Raw genomic sequence first — 19,440 nt, forward strand, 5'->3', positions numbered from 1 at the left:
TGACCAACCTAGATAGCATATTCAAAAGCAGAGACATTACTTTGCCAACAAAGGTTCGTCTAGTCAAGGCTATGGTTTTTCCTGTGGTCATGTATGGATGTGAGAGTTGGACTGTGAAGAAGGCTGAGCGCTGAAGAATTGATGCTTTTGAACTGTAGTGTTGGAGAAGACTCTTGAGAGTTCCTTGGACTGCAAGGAGATCCAACCAGTCCATTCTGAAGGAGATCAGCCCTGGGATTTCTTTGGAAGGAATGATGCTAAAGCTGAAACTCCAGTACTTTGGCCATCTCATGCGAAGAGTTGACTCATTGGAAAAGACTCTGATGCTGGAAGGGATTGGGGGCAAGAGGAGAAGGGGACAACAGAGGATGAGATGGCTGGATGGCATCACTGACTCGATGGACGTGAGTCTGCATGAACTCCGGGAGTTGGTGATGGACAGGGAGGCCTGGCGTGCTGCGATTCATGGGGTCGCAAAGAGTCAGACACGACTGAGCGACTGATCTGATCTGATCTGATATTTAAACTTACACAAAACTACCTTCAAACTGTCCTCAAGAGTGGCTGTAAGTTTAAGCATTCCCACCAGCATTAAATGATAATTCCTGTTGGTCCATATCCTTGACAGTATTTTGGGGGTTTCTTTTTAGGGAGGCACTGGGGGGTAGTTTCATTTAACAAATTCTAACAGGTGTGTAATAGTATCTCAGATTGTGTTAATTTGCATTTCTATGACTACTGAGCATCTTTTCATATGCTAACTGGATAAAATGTCTGTTCAGATCATATGCCCAGTTTTAATTTTATTTATTTTTTTATTGTTGAGCCTGAAGAGTTGTTTTATATATTTCAGTTTTGGATACAAGTCCTTAATTATATATGTGATTTACAAATATTTTTATTCAGACAAGGGGTAATCTTTCTATTATTTTAACAGTGTCTTCATAGAGCAAAAAATTTTAATTTTAATAACATTTATCAATAACTTGCCTTTTCCTTTATAGGGCTTCCCTGGTGGCTCATATGATCCCTGGATCAGGAAGATCATCTGCAGAAGGAAATGGCAACCCACTCTAATATTCTTGCCTGGAGAATCCCAAGGGCACAGAAGCCTGGCAGGCTGCAGTCTACAGGGTCACAAGAGTCAGACATGACTGAGTGACTAACACTTTCACTTTCCTTTTCCTTTATAGATCATGTGTTTGATGTCGTATCTAAAGTCGTTTTAAAATATAAATTAAATGGATTTTCTACTATGTTTATGCTGTGCTTAGTTGCTCAGTCATGTCCAGCTCTTTTGCAACCCCATGGACTGCAGCCTGCCAGGCTCCTCTTCCATGGGGATTCTCCAGGCAAGAATACTAGGGTGGGTTGTCATGCCCTCTTCTAGGGGATCTTCCCAACCCAGACAGCGAACACAGGTATCCTGCATTGCAGGCAGATTCCTTACTGTCTGAGGCACCAGGTAAGTCCCAGTATACTGGAGTGGGTAGCCAATCCTGTCTCCAGGGGATCTTCCTGACCCAGGATTCACACCTGGGTCTCCTGCATTGCAGGCATATTCTTTACCAGCTAAGCTACCAGAGAAGCCCCTACTATGTTTTAGGTCTATGATATATTTTTGATATATTTGTAATTATGTGTTAGCAGTTTGTTTTTGGTTGTCCACAACCATGTGTTAAAAAGAGAATAGATGCAAAGACTCCATTTAATTGGGTTTATACTTTTGTTAAAGATCAGTACTTGTGTGGGTCTATTTCCAGAGGATTTCTTCTATTCCTTGATATCTGTGTCTATAAGTTAATCAATACCACAGTCTTCATTGGTGGCACGGTGATAAAGAATCCACTTGCCAGTGCAGGAGCCACAAAGGACTCGGGTTCAGTCCTTGGGTTGGGAAGATCTCCTGGAGTAGGAAATGGCAACCGGCTGTAGGAGTCTTGCCTGGAAAATTCCAGGGACAGAAGAATATTGCAGGCTACAGTCCAGGGGTCACAGAGTTGGACACAACTAAGTGCCTGAGCACACACACACACACACACACACACACAGTCTTCACTGCTGTGCTTTACAGTTAAATCTTAAAATTAGGGGGTGGACCCTCCAATTTTGTTCTTTCAGAACTTCTTTGGTATCTCAAGTACTCTTCCATTCACATTTTAGAATCAGCTTATCAATATCCACTTGAAAGCTCGATGGGGTTTTATGATTTCATTGAAAAATAGGGTTCAAACTGGGAAAAACTGACATCTTAACATTAAGTCTTCCAACCAATGAATATGGTGTAACTCTCTGTTTTAGTTCTATCTTCTTTGATTTCTTTCAACAGTGTTTTGTAGTTCTCAGAATGCACATCCTGCATTCTGTATAATCCTGTTAGAATTATATGTAACTTCAGTTTCTGGTGCTATTGTAAACTATATGAATTTTCTTTTTTAAAATTCCAATTGTTCATGGCTAGTATATAGGAAAAAATTACTTTCTTTTTATCCTGTGACATTGATAAACTTACTTCTTAGGAGTTTTTCTGTAGATCATTTGGAATTTTCTACATAAATAACCATATCCTTTGCAAATAGTTTTGTTTCTTGCCTTCTAACCTTGATGCCTTTTATCTATGTTCTTATCTATCTGTATTATCTAAGACTCCCAGTATGATGTTAAAGAAATGGTGAGAGAGGGCTTGCTTGCCTTGCTTCTGAACTTAGGGGGAGAAAGCATTTAGTCTTTCACCATTAAGTATAATGTCAGCAGTTAGGTTTTTTAAAGATGCTTCTTAATTACGTTAAGGAAGTATGCTTCTACCTCAACTTTACTGACAGTGTTTAACATGAATAGAGTTAAACTTTGCTGTATACTTTTTCTGTCTATTGAAATGACACAGAACAAAATGTATTTACTCTGTTAACAGGATGAATTTACATTGTGTTTCTGGAATAAGTCCACTTGATTACAATACATTTTCATTTTTATATATTGCTGATTCTAATTTCCTAACATGTTGTTAAGGATTTTTATGTATATATTATATGGGATTTTGGTGTATTTTTCTTTTCTTGTAATGTCATTATCTATTTGACATTAGAAGAAATGTTGATATCATGAGATGACCCAGGATGTATTTTTTCTTCTATTTTCAGGAATGTGTAAAACCAGCATTATGTTTTCCTTAAAGGTTTGGTTGAATTCACTATAGAAAGCCTCTGGGCTTAGGGTTTTCTTATATGGGAGATTCCTAACTTTAAATTAAATTTCTTTAATGAGATAAAAAATTAAAAGCATCAAAACAAGCATAAGATACATATGATATACAGTCTAAAGACCCTATAGAAGTGTAATTTGAAATTCCAGAGGGACAGTATTGGAACAGAAGCAATGTTTAAAGAAAGAATGAATGAGTTTTCCAAAACTGATGAAAGATATCAACTTAAAAATTTAAGAAGCTCTGCAAACAGTGTAGAATTAATCCAAGAAAACTACACTTAGGCATATCAGAGTAAGATTACTAAACACAAAGTTGAAGAGCAAATCTTAAATGCAAGAGTGTGGGGAAACTCTACGGTACTTCAAAGGAATGACAGGTGACTATTCAAGTGACACAGAAGAAGCCAGAAGACAGTGAATGGCTTCCTTAAAGTGTCAAAGGAGGAAACTCCCTAGTGGTCCAGTGGTTAGACTCCATGCTTTCACTGCTGAGAGCAGAGGTTCAATCCCTGATTAGGGAACTAAGATCCTTGTGGTATGGCCAAAAAATAGGAAGATAAAGTGCCAAAAGCAAACAGCCACCAACCTGGATCTAATACAGAATTTTATATCCAGTAAAACCAGCCTACATAAAAGTAGAACCATGATGTTTTTAAAAAAACAAAATTGGAATTCAAAGCCAGGATAGTAACATTAAAGAAAGTACTACAGGGAGGAGGAAGATGACTCAAAAACTGAAATTGGAACATGGAACCTCAGGAAAGGATGAAGAATAACAGAAAAGGTAAATATGTGATTAAAATGAATAAACATTACTACACAAACAAAATGAATTTGTTGTATGTTTTATATATGTAGAATCAAAATGCAAGATAATAGATATCAAAAAAATGAGACAGGTTAAAAAAACAGTAAATGTTTTTAGGTCCCAACATTATTGGCGAGGTCAACAAAGAAATAATTTGTTATGTATGCAAGTTGCAATCTCTAGGGCAACCAATAACATAGTTAAAAAAAGTGGATAACAAGTTAATAAAAAGGAAAAGGATTATAAAAAAGTTATTAATTCAAATGAAAGCTGCATCAGTCTACATGAAAATTCTAGATTTTCAATCTGGAAAAAAATCTCATGTGCTATTCACAAGATACACACTTTAAATATAATGATTAAAAAAAGGATGGAAAATATATACCATGTATATATGGCCAAAATAAAGTTGCTATAACTGTACACCTAGCAGTGTAGGTGCTGCTACATAGTACTATGAAACAAGAAATAATACTAGAAATAAAAAAGACACTTTACAATAAAAGATTTGTATCACAGTCTGAAATCTGTATCCAACCAACATGGCTTCAAAATATATAAAACAAAGTTAACAGAACTACAAAGAAAAAGAGATATCCACAGTCATAGAACTTGAAACTTTCTTGAAATTTGCCACCTTCCTCCACTATGCAGAAAAAATAATTCCAACTAGATCATATGTTTAAATGTGAAAGAAAACAAAAAGTCTTTAGAAGAAAACATAGGATGGAGTCCTGAAGTAGACTAAGAGAAGAAATTTTCACATACTGAGGGATGGAGAAGTCATTCTGGCCTGTCCCTCATGTGGCTTGAACTTTACGCTAAGTACAGCCAGCAGTTCTTATGAACTTTATCGAACTCAAGGATACTAGCAGTTCTCAAGACAACATCTGCAGCAGCAATCAGCTGCAATCTTAAGATCACAAAGGTCTCCTCTTATGACTACACAGCCATTTCGACCATAACCAACCCTAACTTATTAACTCATCTATCTATAACTCTGTGGGTTTTGCTAATATAAGCCTCCTCCATTTTGCAGTCTGGCAGAACACAATTCAAGAGCTACTCCGTCACAGTTCAAATCTCTTGGGCTATAGTTCTCAGTCTGGCTCTAATAAAACCTTTCTATTCTTATTTTAGATTGTTTATTGATTATTTCCACTGATAAGACAAACATTCTAAAAATGCTAATACAAAAGATAAATTGGATTCATTGGACTTAAGAACTTCTTTTCATCAAAAGATATCATTAAAAGAAAGAAAAGGCAAGGTACAGAGTGGGAAAAGAAAATTATGAAACATATATCTGACATATCAAGAATCTATATGGAAATTTTAACAAATTAAAAGAGACAATGCAGTATAAAAATGGGCAAGTAACTTGAACAAATACTCACAAAAGAGAATACCCAAACAGTCAATAAACTAGTCACCAGGAAACAGCAAATTGAAACCATTATGTGATAAAACTACTTCTCACAGTCAAAATGCCAAAATTAAAATGCATGTATGCACACACACATATACATGCACACAACCTATCAAGCAGAAGTGAGCATACGAAACAAACTGAACTCATTCACACTGGTAGTGGGAGTGTAAATCATTAAAATCACTTGGAAAAGCTTAATGTTTATACAGTTTATGACTGAGCAATACAGTGGTGGCAACATACCCAAATAAAATGTATACAATGTTATCTGAGGATACATACTGTTCATAACAGTTCTAAAATAGCTCAAACCAGAAACAACCCAAAGGCCCATCGATAGATGAATGCATTAACCAATGGTAGTATTTTCACACAATGAAATACCATGCAGCAGCAAGAGTGAAGAACTAGGTAACAAGATGTCTGCATTGCAAAAATATCCGAACTGGAAAAACAAAATGAAATAAGTAAGAAAAAAAAAGGGAAAAGACACGGTAGGATGTCACTGCTATAAACATAAAAACATGCAATACTTTTACTTCTAATCTTCTAACACTTCTAATCTTGTTATTAGAAGTTAGGATAATGTTAACCTTGGGAGAGGCAGTCACTGGGACTATCTGTAATTATACTTTGAAAACAAGTTTAATTTAAAATTATGCATAATAGAAGCTTTCAACTATATAAAATGATGCCAATGTCACATAATCCAGTTACATTCCCAGGACCAAGCTTGGTGTCCAACATGACTCCTGATAAACAATTGTTTTTAAATAAATGACTGAAACAAGATACCAAACATAAAAAGAATAATATACTGTAATTATTTCCCACCTGTCATTTATTTATATGTTCATTTGCCTTATGTCAGATTTTCATACTGATGTTATTTAGTACTAAACTGATAAACCTGACCTCTTCTTGTCCTCTTTTAAGTATTTAATTAGCATAAAAATCAGCTGGGAAACTTCTCCAAAACACATGTCTCATCCCTCCTCTCATTCTACCATTCAATCAAATCTATTTGCAAGAAATGGAATTTATTCTGGGTCATAAAATAAGAGTTCCTGTATTTTGAAGGCCGTGAAAAATTATCGTGAAATCACTACTTACTGACTCTTTATGAGATAGGTATCACTAATATTTTTTTTATAGTTAACATGATCTGTGTCAAACATTTTGCATAATGACTCAGGTCAGGCAGGAAGTTAGATATGTTCCCTTTAGCTAAACCACTGACTTCCATTAAATGGAGGTTGTATCTTTTCTTTTCCTTCCCAGGGATTAAATATTGTGAGCGTTAAACATCTTGGGTGGTTTTCATGCCTAATTTAAAAAAAAGCCTTCAAGAGAAAAATTTAGAAACTAACATATAAATGTCTTTGATGAGCCTGATGTGATTTCAAGACATTCTTTACCCGGTCATGGATCTCATCACAGTTGGAAGGTGAACACCAATCAGAATGGAACCTGTAGGCATAAAAAACAAAGATGATTGCATTCCAGAGGGAGAGAAAAATAAATCACCAAATGCCAGACACATAGTTATTTTTTCTTATCCCTTTGTGATAACATATAAGGATTAGAATAACATATTTTCTTTCTTTGAGGATGAGAGACAGATATAAAATCAAATACTCAACCTCAACTATAGTATTAGGTCCTCACAATATGTTCAATTCATAGTCTAACAAAGTTGGACATGCTTTGGGGACAGCAAATCTATATACCTAACCATTCTAACAATGTCCATATATAATTCTTTAGAGCTTTATCTCTAAACAAAGATATAAATTTTTATATTAGAGCAATAATTCCACATATAGTACCTTTAAAATTATTTTCCATTCTTGGAATTAAACATGCCAAAGAAGAACTAAAGCAGCCCATCATTTCTCTTTCTCATGCATTTCCCAAACACAAAGCTGGCACTAGTATAATTAAGATATCTTGCTTTATCTAAGTGATAACGAAAATTTCTACATCCATCTGATTATAATGTATCTACATGACATATTCTTGATAATTCCTTTATAAAGGAAGTAAGTGAAAATCACTCAGTCGGGTCCGACTCTTTGCGACACCATGGACTATACAGACCATGGAATTCTCCAGGCCAGAATACTGGAGTGGGTAGCTGTTCCCTTCTCCAGGGGATCTTCCCAACCCAGGGATCAAACCCAGGTCTCCTGCATTGCAGGCAGATTCTTTACCAGCTGAACCACAAGGGAAGCCCAAGAATACTGGAGTGGGTAGCCTATCCCTTCTCCAGTAGATCTTCCCGACCCAGGAATCTAACCAGGGTCTCCCGCATTGCAAAAGGATTCATTATAAAGGAATGAGTTATTAAAATGCTAATAGTTTGCTTAAAACCTTCTAGCTTTTGGTTTGTCCTTACAAAGTTATAATTTTATGTGTTTACACAAAGTATAAACTATTAGGCAGGATAAATGATTTACATAATCTGTTTTAAAGAATGCAATCAATAATGGATGATCAACTATATCTAAATCTTAATCTCCTGCATTTGTAATAGGAAGTGTTGCCTGCACTGATGGAAATATATTGGCAGGCCTTATTACTGGCTACGTATGTAACACATCTTGAAAATCAGAGACTCAAATGTGCAGCTCCAGGAGGATCTCTTTGATGATACTGTGAGAGGATCCACTAGTCTGTGCTGTGGTATAAGGAATGACTGCCTAACAGTCTTACTGCATTTAGAAAGCAAAACCTTTAGCATGAGAATATCAGCTCCTATTAAATTAGATTTGCTATTATTTCTTAGTCTGATTTTATTAATAACTCTATAAGCTAATATAATTATTATGCCATAATATTAATATTTATACTTTGAAGAGAAAACTGGTTTTGAAACATAACACTTATAATCAGAAGTGAAACCCGTTTATGGTGTACTAACTCTACTGGAGTTATTCTTTTGAAAGGATTAAAGCAAAAAGGACCTTCATGATAAATAAATAAAGTCATTTGCTTAAAGTCGCTGATAAAGCTTTCAAAATGTGTTTATTCCTATACATGATAAGGAGTCAGCATTTTACAGCAATCTTAGAGGAAAACTTATTTAATTTTAATGAATATGTACCTAGAAAAAATAGAGGTCTATGTTCTGTCATACTCCCAATTTTGCCAAGGACATACAATCTATGTTTACATCAGTTTAAATTGTTTATTGATTCCAATGGATTGTATAAACACTCTAGTATATTTCTCAGTGACCTAAAAGCCAGATCATAGAAAGTCTTATATTTAAACATGTAGTACTAAGCATGCTAAAAAGAACAAAATGTTTTTTCTTTTGGTAATATGTCTTAAAGACATATTGTCTGATATATTTTACTTTCCTTTACAGACTAGATTTAGATTTTTTTAGAAAATACACTCGAAGTAGAGGTGTTCTTAGTGAAAATAAAAAAGTTTATTTATATTATAAAGTACTAAAATAAAATTTTATCAACTTATTTAGATGTGTTCAAACTAAACAACTATTATATTCTTTAATTTTAAAAGTACCTCAAATTTCTTCCAGTCATAGGTAAAATATGTAATGTTTAACATTTGAATCACTGGTATCCTTCTAGCAAAGAACTTATTTATCTATATCTACTATCCAACGCCAAAATAAATGCTGTCACCTACTCTAAACCATCCCCTGCACTGAAATATGAAAAAGGGACAGCTGACATTAGCTAGCCTCAATAAAGAAGTTTTGAAAACAGCCTCAATGAAGAATTTATCAACCTGACTTCAAAATACTGAGACAAAATTATATACAAGGAAAAAAAAACAACACAAGATTAAATTTGATATTTTACTATAGCAGTAGACAATTGCAGACTTCTTCAAAATATGCAAAAAGACAGAAAAATAAATCAAGGTTTATAATAAGATATTCAAGGAGTTATAGGTTTAAAAAATGCTTGAAAACCTACAGATATAGCAAAGAACCTAATCAAGAAAACCACAAGTGCTTAATTCTAAAAGCAGGGAAAAGTAGAGTAGCACCAACTGAATGTTTGAGCATCAGAGCAGTCGTGGAAGCAAAGAAAGTCCCCTGGTAACAGAGACACAAGTTATCAGACTTCAGTAGAAAAACCTCTCTTTAAGAGCTTCTCTTGAACTTTTAAAACCTACAGATACACAGACATATCTCTCTATATAGATGTACCTACCTACCTATCTGAACTTATATCTATATAGATCTTATACCTATATATAGAACTTACACCTATATAGATCTACCTACCTACCTACCTATCTACCTACCTATCTGAACTTGATTTCCAGAGGCATGACTGACTTTAAGTAACGTTAGTCAAAATTCCCTAATTTAGGATGAGTGTCTCTAGCATTCCTTCATATACCTATTTCAAATGGTTACAGGACTAACGATGAAACAAATTTATGTGTTCATAACAGGGGTGCTTTAGTACAGTTCCCAAACTGGCACACTCTTGTTTGAATCATCGGTTTTGAGATGAACTTTTGATAGATTCTCTACAGCTAATTTAAACTTTCTTATTTATGCCTGATGCCCCTAGCACACTGTAGAGATTTAGTGTGCCTCTTTAGCTTTTTGATACCATGTGTGATGATAGATTATACTTCTATGTGTTGACGGTATATCTCTTAGGTTTTCAAATTTCTACAAAATTTCTTAAATACCAAGGGTTGGGTTTGTTTGCTTTTTTTTTAATTTATGACAATTCTTGTTTTCTATGTTACTAAATGTGAGGGAGGCAAGGAATTTTCAATTTGGATTCAACAACAACAAAAACAGATGAAGAGGAATTATTTCTTTCACATTCAAATTATAACAAGTGTCTTAACTTTGTTTGCCAAAACGTTTTTAGAGGGAGAACTAGATCATTAACATGATTAAGATTCTCTTGGCAGTCGGGGATAGGTAATTTGATGAAAGCAGGTGCCATGAACCCATAATATACAGTATCATTATTATCAGTAAAAGAAAAAATATAACCTATGCTATTTTTATACATAAGTCATGACTATAATGTTAAATTCCTATGAATCTCTTAAAAACAATTATCATATACTCTATTTTTCACTTTGGGAACTACAATATTTAATTAGGGTTAAAGTGACTCTAATTAATAAACTCACTATAGTTAATAAACTCACTTTGAGAGAACTGAGCTGGGGAGGAGTATCTGACACTGTGCAATATGTTCTAAGCAAAAACAATTTAAAGTAACTTTCTTAAAATCAAATTACCCTTTTGCAAATAATCACGTGACATACATAATTACTGCCTGCTCTTTTCTAATGATTATTCAAAAATTAATACAGAAATAGAAACTAAGCATTACCTTTCCCTGAGAGAAGCTCGATTTAACACAGGGCTTGGAGAATGCTTCGGCATGGTAGAGGGTGCTGAATGAACAAGTAAGGTCCTGGCTGAATGCTGGGGCTTGCTGCATGACCTTGAACTCAAGTAGTCTTCGCACCTTTCCAAAGACTCATCGAAGTCTCTCCCATGAGGTGTTCTGATGACCTGTTTAAAAATTACATATGTAAAAAAAAAATAAATTACATATGTATACACAGGATATATATATATATATATATAGTGACATTATACACATACACATACAACATTTGTAAAAATAAAAAAAATCAAATATAATGTCACAGCTATATTTGAAGATAAATTTCATTAGGGGGTTCCCTGGTGATCTAATGGTTAGGATTCCATGCTTTTACTACCATGGCCTGGGTTCATTCCCTAGTTGGGGAACTGAGATCTCACAAACTGCATGGCAAAATAGGTTTAAAAAAAAGATAATGTATGTAAAAACACATGAAAATTCTCGACACAGAACAAGTCCTCAGTAAGTGGATTCAAACGTTAAAAGCTATTTTGGGCTTCCCTAGTGGCTCAGCAATAAAGAATGAGCCTGCTAATGCAGGAGACGTGGGTTCGATCCTTGCGTTGGGATGATACCCTGGAGAAGGAAATGGCAACCCACTCTAGTATTCTTGGAAAATCCCCTGGATAGAGGAGCCTGGCAGGCTACAGTCCAGGGGGCTGCAGAGTCAGATAAAACTGAGCTACTGAGCATAGCAATCGTTACTACCACTATATGACTAAACATTGAATAATCTGACTATTCAATCCACATGTCCAAAATTACTGCAGATGGTGACTGCAGCCATGAAATTAAAAGACACTTGCTCCTTGGAAGAAAAGCTATGATCAACCTAGACAGCATATTAAAAAGCAGAGACATTATTTGCCAACAAAGGCCCATCTAGTCAAAGCTATGGTTTTTCTAGTAGTCATGTGAGGATGAGAGTTGGACTATAAAGAAAGCTGAGCTCCAAAGAATTGATGCTTTTGAACTTCGGTGTTGGAGAAGACTCTTGAGAGTCCCTTGGACTGCAAGGAGATCAAGCCAGTCAGTCAATCCTAAAGGAAATCAGTCCTGAATATTCATTGGAAGGACTGATGCTGAAGCTGAGCTCCAATACTTTAGCCACCTGATGCTGGGAAAGATTGAAGTCAGGAGAAGTGGACCATAGAGGATGAGACAGTTGGATGCCATCACTGACTCGATGAACATGAATTTGAGCAAGCTCCGGGAGTTGGTGATGGACAGGGAGGCCTGGCATGCTGCAGTCCATGGGGTCACAAAGAGTCAGACACAACTGAGTGACTGAACTGAAAATCTATAGAACTTTATCAATTCCAAGGCCTTTTGAGTAGGAATGGGGTAAAGGGAGGGATGGATATATAAAGCAAAGGACAAATACACATGAACTGATAATAGTCTAGCTATGAGGCCAAACAGAACAGAATGCTAGTCCTCATACTCATCCATTGCTTCATAATAAATCAAGGTATATAAATGAATAAATTTCTACCCTTGTAGAACTTACATTCTAGTAAAATTTACATTCTAGTAAGGAGAAACAGATTTAAAAACACACAACCCCCTGTAAAATAAATAGGTAAAATACACAGTATATTGAAGGATGGTAAATACCATGGGAGGAAAATAAAGGAAATAAGAAGTGCTGCCGGGTGGGGTGGGAGGGATATGTAGGGAAGCAGCTGTAATTTTACATAGGGTGGTCAATGGGGACCTCACAGAGAGAACCGCCCTAGCAAAATTCTATGGAGTATAGGCCTGAAGACCCTATTAAATATCACAAGACGTAAATCATGGGGACATTCCAGAAAGAGAGAAACAAACAAACAACAAAAACCACACACAAAGATCCTGTGGGTGGGGTAGGGTATATGCCTGATAATTAGAAATACCAAGAAAGCCAATAGGGCTAGACTGAATAGTAGGAAATAAAGTAAAAAAGGCAAATTTTAAGGATTTAGACTTCTATTTTGAAAAGACAAGTTCTTTTATTTATTTTTTGGGGGGAAATAATATCTTCTTGGCTACTGTGTCAAGAACAATCTATAGTGTCCATGGGCAGAGTCAAGGAAATCAATTAAGAAATTATTAACAACAAAGCATGGAAAAGAATGCTGGCTTGCCTCTGAGTGATGGCAGTGGAGGCAAAAAGTGATCAGATTCAGATGCCATCTGGAAGATACAGTCCACAGGAACTGCTGATAGACTGTCAATGAGAACATCAAAGTTTTTTGGTGAAAGCAGCTGGAAGAATTGAGTTTGTGTAAATTAGTTATGCCCTTCCAATGGGACAGATGGAAGAATAAGATATTAGGAGTCTGGTTTTCGATATGTTGAGCTTCACGTATCTATCAGTCATCCAAACTATCAGAGTAGAGGTTCAGGGGAAGACTCAAGGTTAAACATACAAACTGGTCATTTTTAGAGTCTAAATGGTATTTAAAAATATGGCACTAAGTGATATAACCAAGGAAGTGAGCATAAATAGGAAACCTCTGAAAACTGAGCCCTGGGAATACTCCACTGTTTATAATCTGGGAAGATGAGAAGCAGACTAAGGAATGGCCAGGAAAAAAGGGGAAGAAAATGGAGAATGTATTATGCTGGAAGTCAATTAAATAATGTATTTCAAGGAAGGGGAGTAACTAGTTCAGTCTAATGTTGCTGATAAGACAAGGTAGAAAAGACTTGGAATAGTATCAATAATTTTAATAAGAGTAGCTTTGATGGAGTGATGCGAGTGTTAATCTGGAGTTAAATAAATTCAATTCCTCTTTCTTGTTCCTTAACACATATTTAACTTCCCATCACCATATTACTGGAGAAGGGAATGGCTACACACTCCAGTATTCTTGCCTGGAGAATTCCCTGGACAGAGGAGCCTGGTGGGCTACAGTCCATGGGGTCGCAAAGAGTCAGACAGGACTGAAGCAACTTGGCATGCAAGCACCAAGTGCTGAGACTACAATAGTGAACACGACAAAGTCCCTGCCTTTATGAAATTTTGTCCTAGCAGTTATTATCAACTAAATATTTGACCTTTAAGAAGGTCACTATGACCTTTCATCTTTCTCAGACTCATTTCTCCAGGTTTAATAATGGCTACCTTATATCTAAAAATCTTCCATAATTTATTTTAAGTTTCCTGCAGAATAGGCAATGGCACCCCACTCCAGTACTCTTGCCTGGAAAATCCCATGGACGGAGGAGCCTGGAAGGCTGCAGTCCATGGGGTCGTGAAGAGTCAGACACGACTGAGAGACTTCACTTTCACTTTTCACCTTCATGCATTGGAGAAGGAAATGGCAACCCACTCCAGGGTTCTTGCCTGGAGAATCCCAGGGATGGGGGAGCCTGGTGGGCTGCTGTCTATGGGGTTGCACAGAGTCGGACACGACTGAAGTGACTTAGCAGCTTAGCAGCAGAATATCTAGATGTGTGAATTAGTTATAAAACAAATGTAAGCAATTTATTATTAAAACACCACTCCTCCTTCAATACTACCACAATTTTCACTGCTTTCCAGAATTACAGCAACATATGGTGAGCCAGCAGTCAACAGAGAGAATCAAACTTTGATTCCAGAACCAAATAGCATGTAATTCAAATGACTCAGTTATGGTCCCAAATAACTGACCAAGAATATGTGATCCAGACTGAATGAGAGGAAAAAACTGAAAAATGCTCTGAAGACTGATGGGAAAGGGAAAAAAAAGTGCTATAATGCTGTTTCTCGAATTATATCCAAATCTGAGCCACTTGGCTTATAGAGATTATTTATCTCCATTAATTTCAATGCCAGTTGAGTCATGTTGGCTGCAGACCATTTCACTTTTTGTTTACTAAAATTTCTCCACAAACTAGTCAGCAACGCTCTACATAAAGCCTCTTCTAGGTGACTACAACTGTTTCTCTTTATCAGACTAGTCACTAAGAATCTCTTGGACAACACATTAGCTAACACAGAGATCTAGAGAGGTACAGGGATTTGAACTCACAAACCAGATAAGAGAGGGTATTAACACAAAGAAAACTGGCAGATATGCTAGGGGGCAAATCTATATGACAATACCTGCAGAAGGACATTTATAAACTTCTAATGGTCTAAATGGTGGAGGGCTCATGGAGGAGGTAGGTTGGAATCAAGGCGATAAGCAGAGAAAAGGGGGAGATAGGGCATTCCAAGTGGAAGAAAAGGCACAAGGAATAAACAATGAAGATACAATCACATGGCTAGTTGTGTAGGAAAGTAATTGGAGAGAATATCACAGAGGCGGAGAGGGGCACACTGCAGAGAACCTTGAATACTGTGTATAACTCAACACTATCCAATATTTATTAAGCATCTTCTATGTATCAAGTACTGAACAAGGTAGGAGACAGTAATCACAGATAAATATAATAGGAGACTTCAAAGATATTACCGTCCAGAATGAGAGACATGAAAAAACAAATAATGATAACACAATGAGGAAGGAGATTAGAACTAAATAGATATACAATGAGTAACAGTGCAGTGGGGATACAGCTGGATATATTCCTTCCATGGAATTAGAATAAATATTTTGGAAAATTATATTTCAAAATGAGGGAATGGAAGGTATAATAAGGGGATGAGATAAGAATCCACTTCAAATTTTCAACCTAGACTTAGCTTAAGAAGCATTTTCATAGCTCTTGTGAGTTTTCCATAGGTTGCTCATTCACCTCCAGAAATCAAAGGGAATGTCCTTACTTTGGCTCATAATGGAAGAGGCATATTTCTCGGATGATTCCTCAAGAACCCTAGCTTAGAGTGTTCAAAGAATTGGGTTCAAATCCCTGCTTGTTATGTGACCCTGAGCAAGTCATTTACTCTAAGTTTTCATTTCCTTATCTATAAACTGGGGAAACAACCTTATGGGTTTGCTACAGAAAATAAATAAGACAAAATTAGTACAAACACAAAGCAGAGAGCTTGATTCATGAAAGACAACAGTATTTATTTCCTCTGTTTACATAAACCTTCATATTCCAGCATAAAGAGTTTCTTCCTTTTTACATTTATGGAAATAGTTCTTTAAAATCCTTTTTATAAGATCGCGGAAATGCAACAATTCCAATATTGCAGATGTTGAAATGCATCAAGATAAAATCTAATAGTTTTAAACCAATCTGAAATTGTTATAGGTTAAAAAAGAAAATTTCATTTCACCAAGTTCATTGTAACTACATAAATGTAATTATGTAGATAACATACTTTTCAAATATGTGATATATAATGGTTGAGTTATGCCATACTGCAGAAATAAGGTTCCTGAAAAGCTGCTTATACAATAAGTTAAATCATATTTGTGCCCATAAAATTTATAATTTACAGGAACTTCAAAGTTAAATTAATGGAAGAAAGAACCACTAAGTATAAACAGGAACCAGGAAACTCACTTATCCAAAAAATATTTGTTGAAGACTGGTACTACATGCCATACTTGACAATTTCTCTTTCATCATGGGAAATATATTAAAAAAAATAATTCTAATGGAATTTGCTGGGAAGTAGTTGAGGAGGATGATGACAGGAAAGAAGTGTGGTAGAAGCACTACTTTCAGGATAGTAAGGATAAGGCAGGTGGCTGCTGCAAGTGCCAAGCTGCTTCAGTTGGGTTCGACTCTTTGCAACCCTATGGACCATAACCCGCCAGGCTCGTCTGTCCATGAGATTCTCCAGGCAAGAATACTGGAGTGCGTTGCCGTGTAGTCCTCCAGGGGATCTTCCCAACCCAGGGACTGAACCCACATTTCTTACATGTCTCCTGTATTGGCAGGCAGGTTCTTTACTACTAGTGCCATAGTTCTGAGTAAAAAGGAAGAGAAGCAGATTTTTGCAACTGAGATGAATTTCTCAATTTTGCTGAAAACATTCCTTTTGAATCCTACTCAAGTGAATGATCAATTCCTACCTCACCCAATTTAAAAATCCATATGCTCAACTACCCTGTTTAGTTTAAGGAAAATGTACTTTCTTTATACTAGAGAAAATTTTAAAAGAAATTCCAAAATAATGCAATGAAATTGATATGTAATTCTTAGGTGTGCCAATATTTAGGGGGTAGGGGGAAATTCCTTCCTTCTTAGATTACTCCTTGCACTTACATAAATAATTTGTTTAACCCTCACAACAACCTTTGTGGTATTTTTACTATCTACACTTTATAAGAGAGGAAACTGAAGTAAAGTCAAATAGCTACTGTTTGGTGGTAGTAGTCCCAGGTCAGTGAACTATGAGAGATCCACGGCAGAAAAAAAAAAAAAAAACAGAACACTCCCACAGCCCAAGCCTCAAAGGATGCCTATAAGGAAAGTTCCACAGAAGATACACTAACAGTCGGACTTACTAACAGCCCAATAAAGAGTGAAGGAACAAACTGGTAAACTGCTTCCAAGAAAGAAAATATCCCCCAATTAATTTTATGATGTGATCATAAGATTGCTACCAAACCACTGAAGAAAAGTAGGAGAAATCTAATTATAGATCTCTCTTACTAGTGACCATGGGCTTCCCAGGTGGCACTAGTGGTAAATAACAGATGAGGGTTTGATTCCTCAGTAGGGAAGATCCCCTGGGGAAGGGCATGGCAGGCTATAGTCAATAAGTCGCAAAGAGTAGGACACGACTGAAGCGACTTGGCACACATGCATGCACACATGCATGACAATATGTGGAAAAGTATCTTAAACAAAATATTAACAAATTAAAGTTAGTGATCAAAAAAGAATACAACATGATTAAGCTGGGTACCTTCAAAGAATACAAGAATGGATTATCAATAGAAAATCTATTAATTCACCATAGGAAAAACATTATCAACTCACTAGAAGCTGAAAAAAGTATTCAGTAACATCCAACATCCACTCATAATTCAAAAATGTAAATTCTTTGAAAATAAGGAATTTCAAAGGGAACTTCCTTAACTTGCTAAAGGATATCCAACAAAAATCTACTGCAAACAACATTCACAGGTGTGAAATCTTCGACATGATCCTATCTAAGACAGGATCAAGACAAGAAGGCACATAGTATTAGTTTTGTGCTGCAACCTATCAGGTTGCACTGCAAGAGCAAATTAAGTCTGAAAATTAGTGGCTTAACATAATAAAGGTTCATTTTTCCCTGTACTTTATGGTAATACAGGTTAGCAAGAGAATCACACTTCACAAAATTGCCCAAGGACCTGTGCTGATGAGACAGGCTGAACAACTTGCAGCTGTACCATCGAGAACAGGTGACCTCACTGTCACTATAACAACAGAGAGTTCTTATCAATTCTTCTATGCCGCTCCCTGGAAGGGATCCACATAATTTCCATTTATAGTCTACTGGCTGGAACTAGGCCCTATACACCTGCAAGAGGGCTTGAAAATATAGGAGAGGAAATGAATAGCCAGTAGGCAATAAATATCTCTGCCACATGCACAATCACCACTTTTATTTCAGTACATTGAAAATTCTAGTAAGTCAAGACAAGGTAATCTGTAAGGCAGAATTAAAATTCATTGTTTGTAGATGATATGGCTTCCTCTACTAAACAATTCAAGAATATCTAAGACAAGAATGTTATACAAAAATCTATTTCAAAACCATAGATTAGCAAAACACATACAAAAGTATTTTTACATAAAAAATTGTTTACAATGGGAACCAAAACTATAAGATTTCTGAGACTAAATCTAACAATGTGTAACACATTAATGGAAAAGTGTATATAACTGTAGTAAGACATGTGAGACCTGAGATGACCTGCATTCACAAGGCTAACAGAACTAAAATCTTAGGCTCACCTACCTCAATAAGACTTTACCATGAGTTTTAATGCTATAAACCAGTAAATAGCTTCATTATTTGCTTTAGTATCTTCCCATAAGTCATTTGCCTGAACAACAGTCTGCTCAATCATCATTCAGCTCCCTTCCCATAATGATAGATTCTTAATCTGAGCAAACAGTCCCCTTCTCAGCCCAAGAGATAACTCAGGAAGACAAATTTCTTCCCTATTAAATACTTGCTTACTTATCAAGACTTGCTTTAAGACTCTAATCTTCACGTCCAACGTTGCTGTTGTTTAGTCACTAAGTTGCATCCAACTCTTTGCAACCCCATGAACTGTAGCCTGCTAGGCTCTTCAGTCCATGGGACTTCCCAGGCAAGAATACTGGAGTGACTTGCCATTTCCTTCTGCAGGGGATCTTCTCAAACCAGAGATCGAACCTACATCTCCTGTTTGGCAGGTGGATTCGTTACCACTGCACCACCAGGGAACCCTAATCTTTTATATCGCAAACATTGCCAATGAGATTCCCTGCTTTAAAGTTCAGTTCAGTTCAGTTGCTCAATCATGTCTGACTCTGTGACCCCATGGACTGCAGCATGTCAGGCCTCACTATCCATTACAAACTCCCAGAGTCCACCCAAACTCATGTCCATTGAGTTGTTGATGCCATCCAACCATCTCATCCTCTGTCATCCCCTTCTCCTCCTGTCCTCAATCTTTCCCAGCATCAGGGTCTTTTCAAATGAGTCAGCTCTTCACATCAGGTGGCCAAAG

At 36.3% G+C, this 19,440-nt stretch overlaps 1 protein-coding gene across 5 annotated transcripts in view; it reads right to left on the bottom strand.

Annotated features, from left to right (window-relative positions):
* The window catches only part of SPATA6 (spermatogenesis associated 6), a 166,169-nt gene that overhangs the window by 39,316 nt on the left and 107,413 nt on the right, over positions 1 to 19,440 (bottom strand). For 2 of the 5 annotated variants that reach the window (XM_086387312.1, XM_086387295.1), the window contains 2 exons: positions 10,796 to 10,980; positions 6,863 to 6,914 (listed from right to left, as the gene is read on the bottom strand). In XM_086387312.1, the coding sequence (XP_086243438.1) occupies positions 6,863 to 6,914; positions 10,796 to 10,980 (237 nt within the window). Of the gene's footprint in view, positions 1 to 5,638; positions 5,890 to 6,814; positions 6,915 to 10,795; positions 10,981 to 19,440 lie in introns of those variants that run through there. The other 3 variants (XM_086387303.1, XM_086387290.1, XM_086387301.1) reach the window with 2 other exon arrangements.

This window comes from Bos grunniens, chromosome 3 (genome assembly GCF_055505025.1).
Source record: "Bos grunniens cultivar Pamir isolate PY7600 chromosome 3, Bosgru_T2T1.0, whole genome shotgun sequence".
Classification (NCBI taxonomy): Eukaryota; Metazoa; Chordata; class Mammalia; order Artiodactyla; family Bovidae; genus Bos; species Bos grunniens.